The sequence below is a fragment of the Hermetia illucens genome, chromosome 1, assembly GCF_905115235.1.
Source record: "Hermetia illucens chromosome 1, iHerIll2.2.curated.20191125, whole genome shotgun sequence".
In the NCBI taxonomy this organism is placed as follows: Eukaryota; Metazoa; Arthropoda; class Insecta; order Diptera; family Stratiomyidae; genus Hermetia; species Hermetia illucens.
The window spans coordinates 42,956,016-42,976,103 of record NC_051849.1 but is presented as its reverse complement, the minus strand read 5'-3'; the positions used below and the strand labels follow the sequence as shown (position 1 = coordinate 42,976,103).

Sequence of the window (20,088 nt, the reverse complement as noted above, 5' to 3'; positions counted from 1 at the left end):
AAAAGAAATCTAGTTTTTTAACCAAAAAAACAATAAATTCCAAACCTTAAAAATTTTTTTCTATTAATATATAGTGGCATGACTATTTGCCTTTATCACCGGCTCGCATCTGTAGCGCATTGAGCTTAAAAAGATTAATCAGAACATCAATTGAAATCTTCATCCATTATTGCTATGATGATAATTCCACGGTTTCAGAAAATATCTGACGAAGACGACAATCCGAATCCTTCCCAGAAATTCACAAGAGAGTTCAGATCATATTATTCGGTTTTTTTAGTCAAGCTAATGCTTAATCTATTAGATGAATTCTTTGAATCAGAATTTTTTTGAAAGGTCCCATGCTCAGTTAATTTAGGTTTTGTGTAAAACAAAACCTTATTAAAATCGGTTTACCGTTTGTCTGTCTGTCACGCGCATTTTCCCGGAAACGGTTATAGCGATTGACACCAAACTTGGTGGAAAGGTGGGAACTGTGAACGCTCACGCATAGTTTTTTCAGCAAATATAATCATGTGGGGTATCAAATGAAAGGTATGGGTTAGTACTTTCCGAAGCCGGTCTTATTTTTCACTATATGGTGCCTAGGCTCCGAAGTACCCTCGATATCGATATCTGTTCAAATAAAGTTGATAATAGTATGTTACTATAATTTTTAGTAATTGACTGCGAACCCCCTTTAAGTTCATTCTAGAATCACGAAATGCAGCAATGTAGGTTATACTATAGAGTTTGATCCTACCAAGTTTGGTGGAAATTGCACTATTCCTAACAAAGTTATAATAGGTCAAAATTGTCGCTCCTGTGCAAATTCAAGACTTTGACAGTCATTACCACACGAAAGTGGATATTCTTACAAAATATATGCATATATTACGTGTTAGGTATACAAAACCTTTCGTACCTGAATCGTCCAGCTGCCGGTTTCTCGACTTGTTTGTCATGAGCATACGGGGATATATTTTGTCCAAAATTATGACAGTAAGTTTGAACTGTTACGATGACCTAGACTTGCATTAAAGAACTAACTCCATCATGCGAAAAGCAACCTACAATGAATATTGAACAAATGTGAAAATGAGTGAACGATTTAGTCATAATTCAGATGGTAACACTTCCACCCCGTGGTTTATCTATAGTATTTAGCATTTCAGATGGGATCGCTAATCATTTAGACTTCTTATATACTAAATACGGTTGCAGACGAACAAATTTGAATGAACTTATCCCTCGTCACTTCAAAGAGGGCGATCTCAGTCTGCAAGGAACCAATGCTGATGCTCGGAAACAAATTTCGACAATGCTCGTATATTTTTATAGAAGTTGAAATTTTGTTATGGCCTAAGGCCGACTGCAAACTAAGAGCGTATCGTAACAGGGCGTTTTTCAAATCCATTGCGCTCAAATCACCGCTTAGTTTGAGTTTTTACGCTCGTAGAAAGCGACAGCCGTGATTGATTTGATTAAAGATAAAGATGGGTTGCGAAGTGTTAATAAGTGAAGTTAGTGTTCGACCGCCGCTCTGGAGCATGAGCAACAAGAATTATCTGAATTTTGATCTGGAATTCAATTTAGTGGTAATGATACTGGGAAAATAATACCGGAGGTTGGAAAGCGATTAAAGAGCACCAGAGGTAGTTTTACTGACTAGATTCGTTTGGAAGATAAACAAGTAACATTATTGGTAATGGATATTCTACGAGAGCGAGACGAAGACAGGACCTTTCATTTTTCAAAAGTTACTACGTATCCGAAATGACATCCAAATGTGATTCTGAAACATTCAGAACAGGCCTCAACATCAGCACTATCACACTCTTCTGGGGTTTCTTTTGATGATTCCGCTTCTTCTGCAGATGCAAGTAAGCTTGCTACTTTGAATACTTTTTGACTACTGAGTATACACACATCATTACGCTGCGCTACGATACGTCCTCAATCTACCAATTTACGCCCATTGAATAATAAATGCTACACTGTGCTATGTTTCGTTATGCTTTAAGTCTGCGTTCCACCTAACAGCGATAACTTTATTCCTTCCAAAAAATAGTATCATATTTGGGATAATTGTCATTGGAGGGATTGCTCCAAAATTCCCTGGACAGCAGATGTCGGCACCTGGATATTGGGGTTTTCGGTCACTGCTTTTCAAATATCTGTACTGGCTTTGGACGGAGATTTCTAGATAATTCGAATTGGAGGTCGCCTAAGCCTTTCTTCTAATTTTAACGGCCGTCCACTTTTGGCTTGGCTATGTTTGGTAACAGAAATTTTCAGTTTTTCATGAATTCTTCATACGGCTGAAGGAGATATCCCAAAACATTCCGCAACATCTTTCAAATTTGCGCCTCTTTCATTTTCTTATATAATGTACATCTGGATATCATTTGACTACATTTCGTTATTACTCATTGAAAATAAAGACAATACATACTAAGCATAGATATTGTTTTGATTCTCTGCATTTTCGACTAAGTTTAGAAAAACAGTAGTGTTTTATGAAAAAATTAATCTGTTGTGATGTTCAAAAGACTATCCTAAGTGGCTGGAGACAATCAAGAGGGGAGAGCTATCCCACACGTCTAAAAAGATGGCGAAAATGATCGTCAAGGTCCATCCGCAAATATTGAAGCTTAACCGAAGTGCTTGTACGCCTTGTGCCAGCGAAGCTCGGGAATGTGGGGAGTTCTTCGAATCCTCAAGTGTCATTTTACAAAACGTGGGTCCGCACCGGAGACTGAAAAGTTCGCATGAATCTAACGAATGACGACACGCGAGCTAATGAAATAAAAAAGTCGTAAAACTCCCGCGATCGTAACGGACATTTTTCCAATTAGTTGCCTCTTTCACATGAAAAGTGTTAAATAAACGGATAAAAAGAATAAAATCAAGTCAAAATTTTGCTTTCTCAAAAAAAATTCTGTCCAAGTTCCATATACAGTAAAGTTGGATTATATAATGCAAAAGTTGGAATATATAACACAAATCCAAAAGTTTCTATATTTACTGTGAGTATTGCGACAGTATGTGGTTTTTGCTGTTATATTCCAAAAAGAAGATAAAATTCCGTCTCTGAAGATTTTACTGAATATCACCAAATGATCCTACGAGCTCGCATTTCTTCACAATTTATGCACACTTTTGTTTCTTTTTATTTGTGAGGCCAACTGTTACATATTCTCGCGGTTTAGTTAAATTTTGCAAATTATGTCGGACATATTCGAAGAAAAAAAAAATGTACAATTTTGTCTATCACCTTTAGAACATTTTTCACATCATCCCAACAATTATTAATCCAAAAATTTCTCACACAACAAAGCAATTAATATCCGTTAGTAAGCTCCTTGGCAAATTACCACAACAGAACTCCTCCGCGAACACTTTTTTCGACCAGCAAAAACGAACTCCTTCTTTGGCACTAAACTCCCTTCCATGTTCGGGTCATCAGCTGTCTTTCTAATTAGCCGGTGTCGGCTCCGGCTTTGAACTTGAAGTTCAACGGAGGCACAGCAAAAGCAACGATTACAACAATACTCCTCATGCCTTAGTCAGAAAAAAACGACGGCTAGAGCATGCACTCAACAACACGATGATCCTTTCGCTATGTTGGAACACTGATTGCGAAAACAATAACGTCCCAAAGTTGGTACAAGCAAAGGAGGTGAATGTACATTTTCCTCGTCCAATATTGTCTTGCACTATTCGGAAATTAAGATAAAATTTGGAATTGTTCAAATGTAAATAAATTCTTGAGTTTAGGTGAAAACAGCTGGTTGTTACGTTTCTGTAAAATAAATAAAATTAATCATTTTAGAAGTTAAATGTTAATGAATGTAGGGATGGGAATTGGTAAATTGAAAGGAATAAATTGGGGAAGTTAAGGGGTGTTAGGACGAAAGAAGGAACATTGCATATTATTAAATACATTCTCCTGTCAGATTGTCCTGGACAAAACAAAGGAAATGTTGCATATGTCGCAAAGCCGCGGATTCTACAAATCTTTCGGTATTCAATTAACAACTTTACCAACAAAAAAATGTAAGAAACGAAATAAAAAAAAGATTGATATACATTTGATTTCATAAAGTCGGATGTGTACAAAATAATACACTACAAGATTGCAGTACCCTGTAGGACGCAATGTAATTAGCATTGCACTCACCCGTGATTATTACCCTGATTTTACTCAAGTACTCATTCACAGTTGAGTCGACTGATATCGGAGTTCAAGTCACGATATAAATCTGCTATTATAGGGCATAGCCACAGCTTGTTATATGGTATATCGCGATCAGTTAAAACTTGCCGGTCCCAATACACGCTTTAATCAGAACTCTCGAGTACTGCCTGCGACTCATATTGGTAAACCGGACATGTTATCGTGATAAGACCATGCTTGTTTGCAACGTTTTGGTGGATCACCTTGCAGCATTACGCATGCATTGCACCCACGCCATAACAGTACAGCCAGAAATGAGATGGTCCAACGTCTCTAACGCTGAACCACACATTCTGGAGTTAATCCCTACGTAACAAACAGCGTGCAAGGTACTTGTTTGTTCTTTGCTGTAAAAATAAGCGATAAAATGTGATGATGGATCAATTACATCCCTGTCTCTGATGTCCCGAGGCTGGTTCACTCGCTTCACGGCAAAATTTGGGTGATGTATTTGGAATTTGATCACAGCAGTCCGTATCTGCCGCTGGACGTTTTCCAGATCGATTTTCGTCCACGGCCATGTTCCGAATACATATGCCAGTGAAGGGATAGCGAGTACATACAGTGCGCTTTTTTTATTCTTCTTCGATTTAAGTACCTGCTTTACGCGTCGCAGCAATTCGGACATTAGAAGACCCTTCAGATGACCAATATTATGTCCGGTATGCGGCTCATGATGACCTTTGTGGATGGTTTGGATCCAACACTAGCCTAAACCAAATTCCATCCGAATATTACGATATCATCTAAGTATATTAAGTGTGACAGCTCATACTTAGCACGTAAGCCATATTTTATTGCAGAACCTTCTGGTATCATTTAGTAGCCATGAAAATGGGATCAGTGCCATGCAAAACCAAAGAGGATTCATTGAATTTCCCTGGAAGATGCTTCTCCGTATTCCGATGGACTCTGAGGTGCTGGTATCTACACATGAGCACACTGACAAGGTGGAATGTCAAACTTCCATATCCGTCGCCATAAACTTTATTGGTTTGGGATCAATGCATTGGGTCCTGTATTGTGTCGTTTCTAGAGGTAAGGTAAGCAATCCACTTAATGAGGAAAAATGGAAATTCCTCAGGCCGAGTACTGACCTGGTTTATGCTATGTGCCGGCCGACCATATATACTGGTGAACTTTTAATAGCAGACCTGGGCTCTTCCAGTTTTTCGAGCCATTTATGTCTCGTCGAATTCCCTCTCTAGTAACATCCACAAAATTTATGGCCCGGACAGGGTCATGGCGGATGCCTTCGGCGGTAATCCACTCAGAGTGCTGGCCGGCTAACCCCCAAATTCCACCCCAATATTTTTTCCTTCCGTTACCGAAGACTGCACTGTCTGGACGCTCTGTTGGGATTCGTTGAGTGGTTTATTTTATATTTCCATTTTTATTTAGACCGTTGAGACCGTTGACGATGAAATCCGCGCACGGTTGTTAGCAGCCAACATAGTCTATTTCAGTTTTTAGATTTTTCTTTATGTTTTAATTATTTTACAACATAATTATAATAATACAATAAATTATGTTTCTGTGGGAGTTTTCGAAACATGTACATATATTCGCGTTTCCTAATAACGTTGATATATAGTCGTGATCTACTACGTTTAGGGTTATCGCAGGCGATCCCGTTTTTATCGTCAGCTTCGGTGCCACTGACCAAGTAAGAAAACCTGTGAAAAAAGTTTGTGGCTGTCACTGACAGCCTATTTAATTTGGGTCGGCCGTCAAAAATTCTGTTTGTTTAAATTCAGTCTCAGACCATGATGCATGAGGCGATTGTTCTATTTTTGGATAAGTTGCCCGAGATCAGCTTAACTATGAGACCCCAGGAAAGTATCATCTAAATAGAGCAGTGTGAAGATAATATAGTAATGTGTCCTGTGTCTCAGTTTCCATAACAATAACAAACAGCAGTGGAGAGATTGGGCCTCCCTGATGAACACCGACACGCAAAGCGATTTTGATATACCTGTTACATTTTGAACTTTACTTTTCAGATGGTGGTAGGGCAATTTAATCGAGTACAAAAGTTCCGCTGGAACTAGGCGTTTCCGCAAAGCATACCAGATTAGTTTATGTTAAACATGGTCAAAAACAACATACAGGTATGCTATGTAGAGAGGGCTGTGTTTCTCACGGTTTTTTTCTAAGAGTAATCGCATATTGTGCATTGTGTCAGTAGTTCTGTAATTCTTGTTAAACCCGGCATGATTAATGATGATTCGAAGAATTATCATGAATGTGTTCAAAAAGGTGGTATGGGATGCTCGGGCAAAAGAGATTAACATCCCGGTCTTTGTGCCAAGTAGTTGCCAGAAGATATTTTTTCCGGCATTGAGTTTACCTGCCTATGCGGTGAAGAAATGAATCATCCGTTCAGCTGAGAAAACGGTGAACTTCATCAGCCGGTCATTAACTTGCTGGACTTCTTTAATGGCGTCACAAGAAAATGCCGACACCATATTGAGTACGTGGGTTACCAAAGTAGAGGAGTTTGTAGCTATTTTTACCACTTTGACGTTCTACGTTATAGCTTTTGCCACCGCATCATCGATGATGTGCATTTTCCAAAGGGCCCTTGTGGGTTCTTCTTCTTTCTGGTAAGGGTATCAATATTTAGCTTGCAGATATGGATTTTTTTGGTTCGGTATAATTGTTTTACGTCTATGCGTCAAGAACATTTGTATATTTTTCAGCAGTATCGGGTCCCGTTTGGTGCGTCGACCCTACGATTTCTTCAAATGGGGTTTCGTAGGTAGTTCTGTTACGAAGAAGGTAGAATCAATACAATTAAAGGACGAGAAATTACACTTCTCCTTGAAGTAATGGATTATAGCAAGTTTCCTCAAACAAGATGCTTGGATTTGAATCTTAGTTTGTTAAGCATGTATATGTTCACCTTTGTGCTGATGTCTCATTCAAAATCAAATAGGAAAACAATTAAATGAAAACAACAGTACGAAGAAGAGACTGTGCTATACTCCGCACAGAAGAGTGAAATCTACCGTGTCGTTCCTCATCCTGTCGCCATTTTTGATTTCCAATGCTAATCAAAGACATCAAAAGCGCCAGGCTATCTTAAATTGGCTTGAACATCCAGGCCGATGTAAATTTAACTAAAAATCGTTCAAAATAGCAATTGTTTACATATTAGTCCACAATTCAAAATCCTCTAGACTTCACTTGGAAAAAGCTTACGAATAAGAGAAGTGATGATCCAGACGAGACGACTTCCTTACCGAACAAACAAACTCCAAACAAAAAAAGAATATATGGAAATTGGTTAGCAGTATCACTTAAAATTTTCAAGCTTTGTAAACAGGTCCTCATCTGAATACACTCATTTGACCTAATCTTAAATGAAAGACTATGCCCGTCGATTATATTCCACATAATCTCTGATTACACGGCGAAGAACAGTTGCGAGGTGTAGGCTTCTCCTGTAGTCCAGGGACGAGCTGAAGCACATTGTTAGAGATCGAAGCGAGAAGATTCCTTTTCGGATGTAAAGCGCTCTGAGTTTGCGGCGAGAAAGACAGGGCAGCAACCCTCTCGACCAAACCAAAACCAAGTGGCCGAGGAGAATGTCCATAGTGATGGCACCGGGAAACGCTGTATTCACTTTGGTTTGCTGGCTGTGATGCAGTAGGCGAATGCTTCAAAGGCCTATTAAGCCGATTAGACCCGTGTCTGCACGAGGACTCATCTGAAGTGGCAATTGGTCACTAAACCTTACCAGGGGTCTGGTACCATGGAAACCCGGATAGCCCCTGAATTGAGATGTTTCAGGAGAATTCCTGTCTCATGTGCGTTCAGCTCGGTTCAGCTCAGTTGATCCCCTAGTGGGAGTTTGATGGGGATTGTGGTTACGTTCAGGTGAAAAGAGACCTTCGGGCTTCGCGCGTGGTTTTGCGTTTCAACACGGTGTCGTACTCTGTAGTTCGATAGAGATTTAGGTAGGTCTTGCATCCACCTGTATGGATAAACTGAGCCATGCACTCGGTATAGCCTGGTACCATTGTGCTTGTCTTAGCGGGGCACTGATTGCGGGCATAAAATCAATCTGTGTCTTAAGAAGGCCGTGGGTTAAGTCAACGAGACAGGTACTCGCGTACAACCATAGAGACGTAACTTCCGGCTGTAAATGCCAGTGAAGAAAATTCGTAGTTTGCATTACAAGAGGAGTTTCTATTCAATCAGTACGGTTTTTTGTGATATGTATTTGTATGCTATGGGCTAAGGGTTGTTATCTGCGATGTATCATCAAAGTACAATACTTAAAATGAATAATCAAACGGATTTCAAGATTGACGGTTGAATTGGTGAAAAAAAAAATCAGCCAGAACAGCTTTCCGAGAAATTGACTATTCCAGGCTACACACAAATCAAAGACAAAAGTGCTTAGGAAGGAGTGCGTATAAAATATTTAACAGTCAAAGATAATTTAGTATTATTTGCAATGAATTTTATTAAGTTCTTTTCTTATAGTTCGAATACAGTATTCTGAAAATATTATATTTTGATAGCACAATTAATTTTTACGTAATTCCTGTATACTTGACCTAAATTCATATCTATGAATGCAAAGCAATCGACACTGTCGCCGAAACAGTCTTTAATATTCAACGTAATATTTGATTACCCTTTAACGAAATTACAACACTCAACAAAGTGCTGATTAAAATACAATAATTTTGAAAACCCCACTTTCATTGCCAAAGAGAAGTAGAACTTTCCTCTAATAACTGAAATTCTATTGGGTAAATTGAGTTATCATTTCGACAATAAGACATTCCAACTTTCACAGTATTTCATGATACATTCGTTACTTAAAATATCTTTGCCAAGTTTAACTACAACAATGACACATACTCTTCCATTAATTGCAGCTTGGTGTTTTATGGAAGAACAGGAGCGTCGAGCGATTGTTTTACGAGCACAAAATCTAATTCCAGCATCGTTAATTGGATTTCATAGTATTTTACTGTCATCTAACTGGGGAGACGTTTTCAAATTCGATTTGAACTTATTACCAACACAAATTTTATCGTCTTCGTCGTCCTCTCGCAGTCACAGTACCTACGAAAGCATCACGAGCGACTTGAAGAAATCCCTTAGCGACGATGAATATAATAGACTACTTAATCATATCAATAATTATGTGCAGAAATTAGTAGACGAGAAATTAGCTAATGAGCGAAAATTGTCTGTGGAGCGGGAATCCGCACTTTCCAAGGAACTTATGGCTCTTATTGGCGACAGCGTTCGTGCAAATGTGATTGCTAGTGTGAATCAAGCTCAGTCGGACAGTAAGAGGGATGGTTTCCATAAATTAAGCGATGAGGACGTATCACGTATCGTGGAGTTGGTGGTACTTCAGTTGGCCTCTAGAGAACGTCCTCAATTGGGGGTAACTCTTTCACAAGACAATTTGGACCAAATCACTTTGCTAATTAAACAAAATATCGAGGCGCATAATAAGAGTTTGAATGTAATTGAACGCATTGCTGCTGATGAATTGCTGCTGAAGCTATTAAGTTCATCGAAATTCAATGAATTCATCAAAGAACGCATCACAGAAGGATTACCTCGGGAAACGCTTCATCAGCAACAAGTTTTAATTGATGGACTACAGAATGAGATTGTGTCATTAAAATCCCAGTTAGATTCCAATGTGGCGGATGATGAAGACTTGCGTCAATCGATTAATGCTTTGTACACCAATTACAACAGCTTCCTGACACAACTGAACGAAATGGAGATGAATTCTACCAGTCGATTTGATAATCTCCTTGAACAAATGGATGCGAAAATCATTGCAATCTATTCCAAACAGTCTTCAACTATAGACAGACAAATCAAATTGGTATTAGCTGATATTCTTGGCTACAAAAACGGTGAAAACATTGACGAAATCGATTTACGGGAATGGGCGCTCAACAAGTTTGTTACGAAAGATTTGCTGAATGAACGTCTTTCGGCAATAAGTAAGGATTCAAATGATCAAATTAAAGAGGAATTGAATCGTTTTGCGGGTCTTTTTATGAAGGACATTATGGAGAAAGTTAAGATTGAAATTTTGCGGATAATAGAAGTTCGGGAAAAAGAACATGCCTCGGAAAAGGGTAGTATTAATTGGGCTGAGTTTGATGATGAAGAGTTAAGAGCTATTATTAGGGATGTTTTGGCGGTTTATGATGCTGATAAAACGGGACGAGTAGATTATGCACTGGAGTCTGCAGGAGGACAAGTACTATCGACTAGATGCACAGAAAATTATCAAACAAAATCAGCTCAAATATCGATTTTCGGTATTCCTCTGTGGTATCCAACAAATACACCGCGAACCGCTATTTCACCATCAGTACAGCCTGGAGAGTGCTGGGCATTTCAAGGATTTCCCGGTTTTCTCGGTGAGGGATGATATTCAATTGGCAATTTATTTTACTCCTTGCAATAAAATTGTTTATTTTTCTTCTTGCAGTGGTTAAACTCAACACTATGATTCATGTTACGGGATTCACTATTGAACATGTTCCTAAAAGTCTAACGCCTTTCGGTAGAATCGATTCAGCTCCGAAGAATTTTTCAGTTTGGGTGAGTAATTTTTATTACAGTTACTTGTTAGTCGTTTAAAAGGTTTTCCTTAACTGGGGTTGATGCGATATTTATGCAAATTTTTGTTGATTCGAGTCCCTTTTTTCACGATTTGGGCCCATTATTTGCACAGTTACTCGTAATTGCCCTCGATTGTAATTTGCTTATCCTTTTTTCACAAAATGAGAAAAAAATGTTTGGTTTTCCTTCTTCACAGGGTCTTCAAAACGAACGTGACCAGGAGCCAACGCTATTAGGTGAGTATGAATATGCTGATAATGGTGTTGCTTTGCAATATTTTCCAGTTAAGAACAAGTTGGAACAGCTTTTCGATATTGTCGAACTGAGGATAGAGAGTAATCATGGTAATATTCATTATACTTGCCTTTATCGGTTTCGTGTCCATGGAACCCCGAATTTATAGAATTAGAAACACAAAGAAAACAGAACAAATAGATTAAGCAAAAAGTGTAATTATTAATGGTAAGTTCACAAAGAATTCATTACGTTGTTAGAATCTAGAAGAGTTTTTTTTCATGATAGCTTCTAGCTTTGGAATGAATTCGACCTATTTACAGCAGTGATAAAATAAACACATCATGTGCCTTTAGGTGACAGGATAATTAGTTTATACAGTGAAAATATACAGGCATTGCTATCGGATGACTTTTAGAAGTAGGTTGTGCATTGTAAAAAAAAACGTTGAGAGCACATGAGTGCATCGATGCAATCAAGTGAGTCATGTTTGCAAATTGAATTAGGTTGCGCTAAAAGCATTTGAACAGGATAAAAACACGAGTGGTTGTAAGTTCATTTTTACGTGTTATGCCCAGTTAATTAGTTTCTAAGGGCTTTCGGAAGTGTTCTAAATATTTTGGTATTGGACAAATTGTAAGCCTTATATTTGCAGAGATATACGGTTGTTTTAAAGGTTATCGTGAATATACGTCTTTTCTAGATGTTATTAAGTTTACGGATTTTTGAATTTGCGGGTTAATTCTTAAAGTATTTGCACAATTATTATATTTGAAGATTGATTTCAGTAACGCTTAAGAATTTTTTTAATCAATAACGAAGCCTATAAGTCCACCCTCACTAGTCAAATAGAGTAGACAGCGTTCAGTGATTGCATCTACATGCGTGAAGTACTTGTTCAATAACATACAAAAGCGGTACTCAGAGGACGAGTTGGTTTTTATTTTTAATTCACGTTTGTATAAAGTTTTCTTAATTATTATCTAATCATGGAATAGTTCTGGTCGAGCTGTGACTCTCATGACGTCTGCCACCAAAAAAGCTAACATTTCCAAGTTTCGTTATTATTCCGGTAGTAAGTATCCTGGGTTCCTGGCTTTATTTCAAGCGAATACACTTCTTCGTGCTTGTTAGTTAATCCCAATTTTGTATACGAATTCGGTTTGGCTTAAGACTTACCTATTCTATAACCGTCTTGAATTCAATTGAGTTGGCATCTTTTCTTCTTTTCAACTTGATAGCCATTATTTATTCTGCGGCAGTCTTGTCTTGTGTTTGTTGCCATCGGGAGCTTTAGAGAAATTGTGGAGCATACGCTTCTCATCAACTGGCTCAGTTGTATGTTTGTTCTGGTTATTACACAATCTCTGCCAGTCGTTGACGACATCTCTCGTCTTCATAAATCGAGTTTATAAGAAGTTTGAAACATGAGGATGCATTTTGGTAAATTGCGTTCTATGAACCTTTCCAGTACAGAACATTTTTCAGAACCAAACCTTCACTAATCAAGTTAATTCCGCTACAGAAATCTTGATATGAATCTCTCAACTTTTATATAGGTTGGCATAAACTGAAGGAAAGTATCTTTCGATTTTTTTATGTATGGGCTTTAGACATTTTTTTTATTCTAAAACTTTCTTTTCAACGTACGGCTTCGCCCAGGACTCAAAGAGACTACACACAGGAGATTCAATTCCCAATGCTCCAAAATTTATGGTGGAAAAAAGGTACGGCAGCGTTGGGCCGTCCTAACTGGCCTGAAAGCTTGCAGATGACTCCTGTGCATCTTCGTTTACAAGTATTGGTCTCGTGTTTTTTTTTAGTCAGCCATGGATGTGGAATTTTCAAAAGTCATTTGTGGAAGCCGTTGACCGAATATCCACGCCTACATAGTAAGCCACACCTGTGTACTACCTCAACTATCCACCCTGCAGAATTGTCGTTAGATATTACTTCACGGGGTCGGTTAGCAATTATGGTGCTATTATTTTGTACCTATCGCTAGCGTCTCCCTTTCCGCGATATGGAGCTCTTTTTGGACTTTTCTTACAAAGTGGTCTGTCCTGTCACAACGTCCATGGCAATGAGTAATTTGTTCTATGTGAGGCTCTATATTTAAATCTTTTTTAGGATCTTTTTTGGCGATATCCGAAATCCGGAAAATAAAAAAATATTAATGAAAATGCATAATCATAGTTCCCACCAGAACTACTGATGTGTAGAATAATGTGTAAAAATTTCAGCCCGATCGGTTTAACAGCGTTTTAGTTGTGCTTGTCACCAATTGAAAAAACTGAGAAAAATGCGTTTAAAGTTCGCGTTTAGTAGGCTCATCTATACGGCGCCTGCTAGTTTGTTTTAATTTGATAAATATTTTGAATTTTGGTTTCAAATTTCTGTAGTATAACTTCAACATATTCGGCTTTCCCTTAACCCACCCATTGAGCTATTCCATCGGGTCTGAAATTTGGCCATTGATGATGCTCTTTTCTCGGTCTAGACCTGGTAGCTCTTTAGCCAAGATGTCAACCGGCAGCAAACCTTCCGAGATCGTTCGAAAGCCACTAACCACCACTAATCAATCAGGGCACATATCCTTCATGACCGCGACATCAAGCAAAGCCGAGCTACCGACGCGAGATAGCAATGCTCTGCTGACATATCTATGACTGCCGATATTTGATAACATTTGCGAGAGTGTTGCCTGTAACAATGATGACTTTTTCTCTGCATATTCCACATGTACCCTAAATCTTAGTTGATTATCGAGCATTACTCGCAGGTATTTGACTGCTTCTTTGCTACTTATGGTCTGGTTTTTAACTCGAATTTCGATGTATTCCGGGTTCGTTTGGGTTGTAGTAATAATGGCTTTCGTTTTGTGACCAGTGTGTGCGAGTCAGTTTCAACCCCATCTTGGACCTTCCGGGGCTTGTTATTTGCTGCTGTCTCGATCTCGTGGATGTGATTTGCCAGGTGGTTATCCCCGCCAGTATCGCCGGCAAAATCAACCATATTCACTCGCTCCGGTAAGGCAGATGCAAGACTCCATTATACGTGATATTTCACAAGAGTGGACCCAGCACCGATTCCTGAGTGATGCCTGCTGACACATGGTAGCAATTTAACCCTTCGTCGGTGTCGTAGCTACTCACTCTGTCTCTCAGATTGCGCGAAGTATTCATCCTGATGAGTAACTTTTTGATGCACGATCAGTTTGCCGAGTTGAGGGCATTCCTCACATCCAATGTGACCACCGCATAGCGTTCCAATCGTCATCTCTCGCCTTCTATGGTAGCCGCAGCGATAACCACCACTGCTTTTATTGTATTCTGAATCCAAACTGCATATCAGATAGAGCTTTTTCGTTTCCAGCTTCTCTGGAAGGTTTCTATTTCTATATTGGGTAATATAAGAAGCAATCTCTGGGATCAAACGTTGCCCTTTCCATTTTTCCAAGGAACATCGCTTCGCCGAGGCATTTTTGCATGGTTTTTCGGATGGCTGTTTTCTTTGTACATAATTGGCGATTGTTTCAATCATGGTGTTCGGTCTTTGTGGGAACAGGGTCTAATTTAATTTAATTTAATTTAATTTCAGCATTATCGGAAAGTTACCTGCGGTAGCTTTCCCTTTTATTTTCGGCGGTCGTCATCACTCTGTAGCCTGTGCCCTAAAAGTTCACGACAGCTTCCTGAAAAGGGGTTCTTAGAACTTTCGCTTTTATTTTCTTTTATCGTTTTCTACAGGTCGTGTCTCAATTCTCTAGACGTGAAGTTCAGTCCAGTGGAAGTCCAGGCTTTCTCTCCGTCGTTGAATGATTCTTCGGGCAGGCATTTTGCCTGGAGTTCGCTTATTTGTTCGTTCCACCAGCCTCTCCTATTGAGTACTCTCCTTGGCATTGCTGCGGCGCAGGCGTAGACAACAGCCTAAATTAGTTGTTTGGGCAATTTTTTCCAGATCCTTGATTCCTTCTAGTGGAATTCAACATTAACTTGAACGCATTTTTGTCAAAAACGCAATCCTTCCTTTGTGGATCTGCGAATTTGCGATTCTACGCCCTTCTGTGCTGTTCTATTTCCAGAAATGCAAACGTTTTGAGGAGCCTACCTACCTATGACGTTATTATGCCTGTTATCCAACTAGGTCGTCCACGTGTTGAAATCACCGCCGAAACTTACTGGATGTCTATTGTGTTCGTCTGAGGCTACGTTGTCTAGATAGATCTTACATAGCGACTATGAAAATTGATGCCATTTATTTTATTCCAGACGAAATCCTCTGTTTGCTCTTCGACTTCTTGCAACGCTTGCTGCCCACATTTCATTCATGAATCCAAGCACTGTTCTCGGAAATGGGAACAGCGTCCACCCTCTCGTCTAATACAGTTTGTGCCAGGAGCAGTGATCGAGCCGCCTCGTAGTGATGGAGGTTAATTTGTGTTATATCCATGATGATAGTATTCAAGACTCTCCTGAACATCGGGCATTTATTGCTGAGAGCTATGTGGCTTGTGTGTTTTGTCTGGTTCTTTCTTGTAGAACATACACGATGGCTTTTTGTCGCGGTTTTTCGTTATATGGCCTTCATCGCCTGTTTGGGGTTACTTAGATGCAAACCAACCGATTTTTATCCTTCCGGCTTCCAAATGCTCCGCACGCTTTCCGCAAGGGTGTTGCATCCTTGATTCGCAATTGAATCCTCCTTGCTGGTACTTTCATCAAAATCTCTGTATTCGTTAGTAATTCGGTAGACTAGGGTTCTAACATCTGTATGCATCCATGCATGCATTGTCGATGTTCCTTCTAAACTCAGCTCATTTTCCTGTTTCTCTGAGTTGAAGTAACAGGTCCTCATTTCTAGAAGGGTCTTTTTTTCAAAATAGCGTGGAGTCTCGGTCTCTTGCTTTTCTTAGCCATTCGCCACGTTTGTGCGTACTTCTTTATGGTCCGCTCTTTTCTGGCTTGTGACGTTTGTTTGCCTAATTGTATTCTCCGTTCCTGCTTACATCTCGGATTGGAGTCTTTATTCGGGGTATGTTTCCTCGCTTCAGAGGTGTTCAATCTGGAAATAGTTTGCAAGGAGTTATTCTTTCGAATCGTTTCCTTGATCTTCTCATCCCACCATTCAATCTTCGTTACTTTGTATATAGCTCTAATGTTCTCAGTTACATTCCCCATCGATTAACGAATGGGACGTCCTGCAGCATATCGGCCAATTTCTTAATTTGCTTCTCAAGTTTGTGGAAGTTGCTTCCTTTCGTGAAAGTTACTATTGGTATTTTAAGATTGTTCACATCCATGATAGCTTGATCCCCACTCAGAGCCGTTATCAATGTGCGAGTGTGTAGTCTACTAAGTGGTCCTATTAGCTTTACAAGCAGTGAGGCTAAGTAAGGGTTGACGCAAGCTATTTCGGAAAGATTAAACATAACATACTCAGGTTATAGGATACTATAAACGTCAGCCCAAGGTTATCGATTGTATGATTGTATGTTGTGTATGAGTTTGTATCATTAAACCAAGCTTCCTACTTTGTGATAGTTCCAATCATTTCCTGCCCAATTAGACCTTTGGGGGATATGTTCGTGACTGACGATTTAAACTAATTTCGGTTGACTTTGCTTATTTTGTAGTTTTTTTTCATCTACCCTAATTTTCTTTTCTCTCCTTTCTTTGCAAAAGGCACAAACCCATTAGAATATTTCACTTACTATGATGACATCTGTACTTAGAGTGCATTGTGCCTCGGGAACTTCAAACACGTTCATGAAATAAAATTATTCGAAAATGGTGATGTTTAATCGTCACGAAATGAAACAATCGATTTGTCGTCCATTCGTTTCGTTCGTTGAATCTGAGGTTAATATTGACAGACAGGTGTCGACCTCATGTGGAGAAATTCGTCACTCTAAAACCTTCAACTTGTACATGCTTCGGCACCAACAGAACAGGCAGAGCTGGGGAGCGAACATAGTGCAAATAATGATTGATTGATGTGGATGTGGTTTCCTTTTGCTCATTCAAATCAGGTCAGGGATATCCCTTGTTGTTGTACGGCTGTTAATTGACTTTTTGGTTGGATTGCTCATTTTGAAGTTCAGTGTTTGGCATTTTGGAGGTGCTAAGCAGCTAACCAATTAAACAATCTAAAGTCGGTATTTTCTGAATGGTTAAAATTTTCAAATAAATGTCATGAAATTTTTGAGGCTCTGTTTCTTTGCAGTATCACCAAGTTCCAGGTGTTATAATCTATTTCGAGATGTTTTTTCAAATGGCAGCAATAATGAAAATAACATTCTTCGTGTCCCAAGAAATATATATCTCCTGTGCGAAAAAAGATTACATATTCGAAAATTTCAGACGATTATCTACTCTAATTAACACACGCAGAATAAAACACATATTTCTACTTCAAAACAATTAGACTTTTCTAAAACCTTGAATTTTAGGTCTGTAAAAAAGATAAAACACAAGGCAAGATAAGGGAATTATAATTTTATATTGTGTAATCAATAAGTAGTCGAACTGATTGTGTTATTCCGATTCAATAGTTTTTAAAATGACACCCTTGTGCTTCGGCACATCGGGTATTATGTGTTTGCTAATTGTTTAACGCCTTTTAGATGTCATTTATCGGAATACTGCCAAGAGTCCTTGTTGTCTTGTTGTAGTGGATATCTTCAATGGAATCGAATCGTTGTCCCTTCAGGCGAAGAACAGAACAAAAGTCCGGCGGAGCCATGCCTTGTCGCACGCTGTTAACTCGTTTTCGTAATTGACGGAGCAGGTAGAAACTCCTTGTGAATGACCACGATGATTAAAAAAGACCAAAAGCATGGTTTTCCAGGCCTTTTTCGGACGAGGAGAGTTGATTGTCTTCGATAACCACGTTGAGAGATTTGGAAACAATTCGTTTTTCGTTCGTAACTCAATGTTCTTGGGACAAATTTGGCGTCCATTTTCTTCGTTGCCAAATTTTCTGCGTTGATGGTTTGAACGTTGCCGTAGGAAAGTCTTAACTACTCATAAGCCAGAAGAATTGATAACAAATGATCAGACTCCAAAAATTGCTTCACTTCGCTCACAATTTTTAGCAACCCTTGATGTCATCCTTGTTCCTTGTCATCCTCGACGATCTCCCTCCCCTCCCAGAAGAACACTCAAATGCACTTGAGCAGTTCATACTACATAACATCTCTGTTCGCCTGCCTTACCATATCAAAGGTTTCTTCGGTAGTTTTTCCAAATAGCAAAATTTCACCTTGTAGCGCTGCTCGGGATTCTGTTGCATGCACCACCGTGAGGATACTTCTAAACAGCTGTTCACAGGAAACAGTGCGTTCACTCTGCAAAGGCTTTGTCTCGCCCACACAAAGTTAGACCTACTACTTTTTGATCTCACCATGTACATAGATTAATGTTTAGTGGCTTTTCGGAAGGCGTTTTTATGTTTTTTAGAGTATTTTGAAATTTCACTCTAGTATCTAAAGACTGCAGTTTTCATCTTATTTACTAATTCTTACTGCTTGCCCCATTGTACTTCTGAGGACAAGAAGTAAGAATCAGTGACGGAGCTTGTTAGTATGTAGCTCCTAGTGTACTTCTACCTACTAGACCTTCATTGGTAATAGTATGATTGCTTCGAAACTTTCCAAAATTATGCTTTCCGTTGTAATTTGTTCGTATGCTTTTGCAAAATTTTATAATCCTTGGGTGAATAATATACTGTTATTTATTTCATTTGAGTAGAGATCGGCATGGGAGATATGGGGGGGGGGGGGGGGGGGAGCCTAGAAAGCACCATCGGGATTTTTTTCGGATTTTTTTGGTTGGGTAGTTTTTCAGAATGAGTCCTATCTCATTTTCAGTCAAGTCTATGTGCTGGAGACTCTGAAATTGGGACCTTTTATTTGATATTCCATATAGTCCTCCTTTGTTTATATCGCAGATTCTCCATTATGCTGCCGCTTATTTAAAATTGTCTCCTCCTTCCAAACATCGTGGAAATAACAACGCCAGTTTACGACGGTTTTCATTTTCATTTTCTTTGCTAAATGTGCGGCGAAACATTAATTACATTTTGAATATTCCGTTTGTCCATTTGTCCTTTCGCAAGGTGAGTAGAATACGAAGTCTCCTTCAAAGTTCAACGCTTTTCACGTGCTGTTATCGCTTTTGGTCAGCTTCTATTTTGCCATTGTTACTTGGATCCGAAATGAAATTCATTACGAATATTCGATTTCTGCTAATTAATCGTGCAATTTCTATACCACGTTTGTTCTGTTGCCACCATTTTAAAGTCTCATCGATGTCGAAACGATTCAATGAATCGTTTCGTCTCATTTTCGTTAATATCCATTTTTTCGAAATCTGTTTTGCATTATTTTAAATATGAAGTTATTGAAGTTCGCTGTTTGAAAGTAAAATCGCAACTAATTTACTGGGAAAATTGAAGCTAACCCAAGAGTAATACAATATGCACTATGTTTTTTTACGCATCTGAATACCATAGAATTGAAAGATTGGAAGATCCTTTATAGCCCAACGTTTTTAATTTGGATACATATGCCTTACATTAAAGGAGGGGTCAAATGGTTCCCGAAATATGGTACATGTATTCAAATTAAAAACTTTAGACTATTGCTTCATGTCTTGCCCGCTTTTAGATGAATACTTCGTACTTGGCAGGTCCCGTTTTATATTGGTTTTGGGGTTCACCGAGACACTTTTTTGGTGATATTAGTATTTTGTGCTCTTAAAACATCGATATTTACGTTTTCCAAGCTGCTTGGTTATGTGTTTTTGGAACGCTAATAGCTAGCCATACGTCCACTTCCATTGCGATAAGTGCCGGCCATTTGGATTTGGATTTTTTGAAAATGATAATTTTCAAATGTTTGCCTTTTTTTAGCGTTTTCCATCGTTTTAGCCGATATGTCGGCTATTTCGTGTCAAATGTTGTTTTTGAGTTGAGCTAGAGTCCTTGGATTGTTGATTTATACCTTGGAT

General features: G+C 38.9%; 1 protein-coding gene across 1 annotated transcript in view; it reads left to right on the top strand.

Annotated features, from left to right (window-relative positions):
- LOC119646673 overlaps positions 1–15,088 on the top strand; it is a 44,275-nt gene extending 29,187 nt beyond the window's left edge. Inside the window, exons 6-8 of the mRNA XM_038047203.1 lie at positions 9,115–10,638; positions 10,710–10,822; positions 11,040–15,088. Coding sequence (XP_037903131.1) covers positions 9,115–10,638; positions 10,710–10,822; positions 11,040–11,246 — 1,844 coding nt within the window. The 3' untranslated portion in view covers positions 11,247–15,088. The remainder of the gene's footprint in view (positions 1–9,114; positions 10,639–10,709; positions 10,823–11,039) is intronic.
- Positions 15,089–20,088: the final 5,000 nt, after the last annotated feature.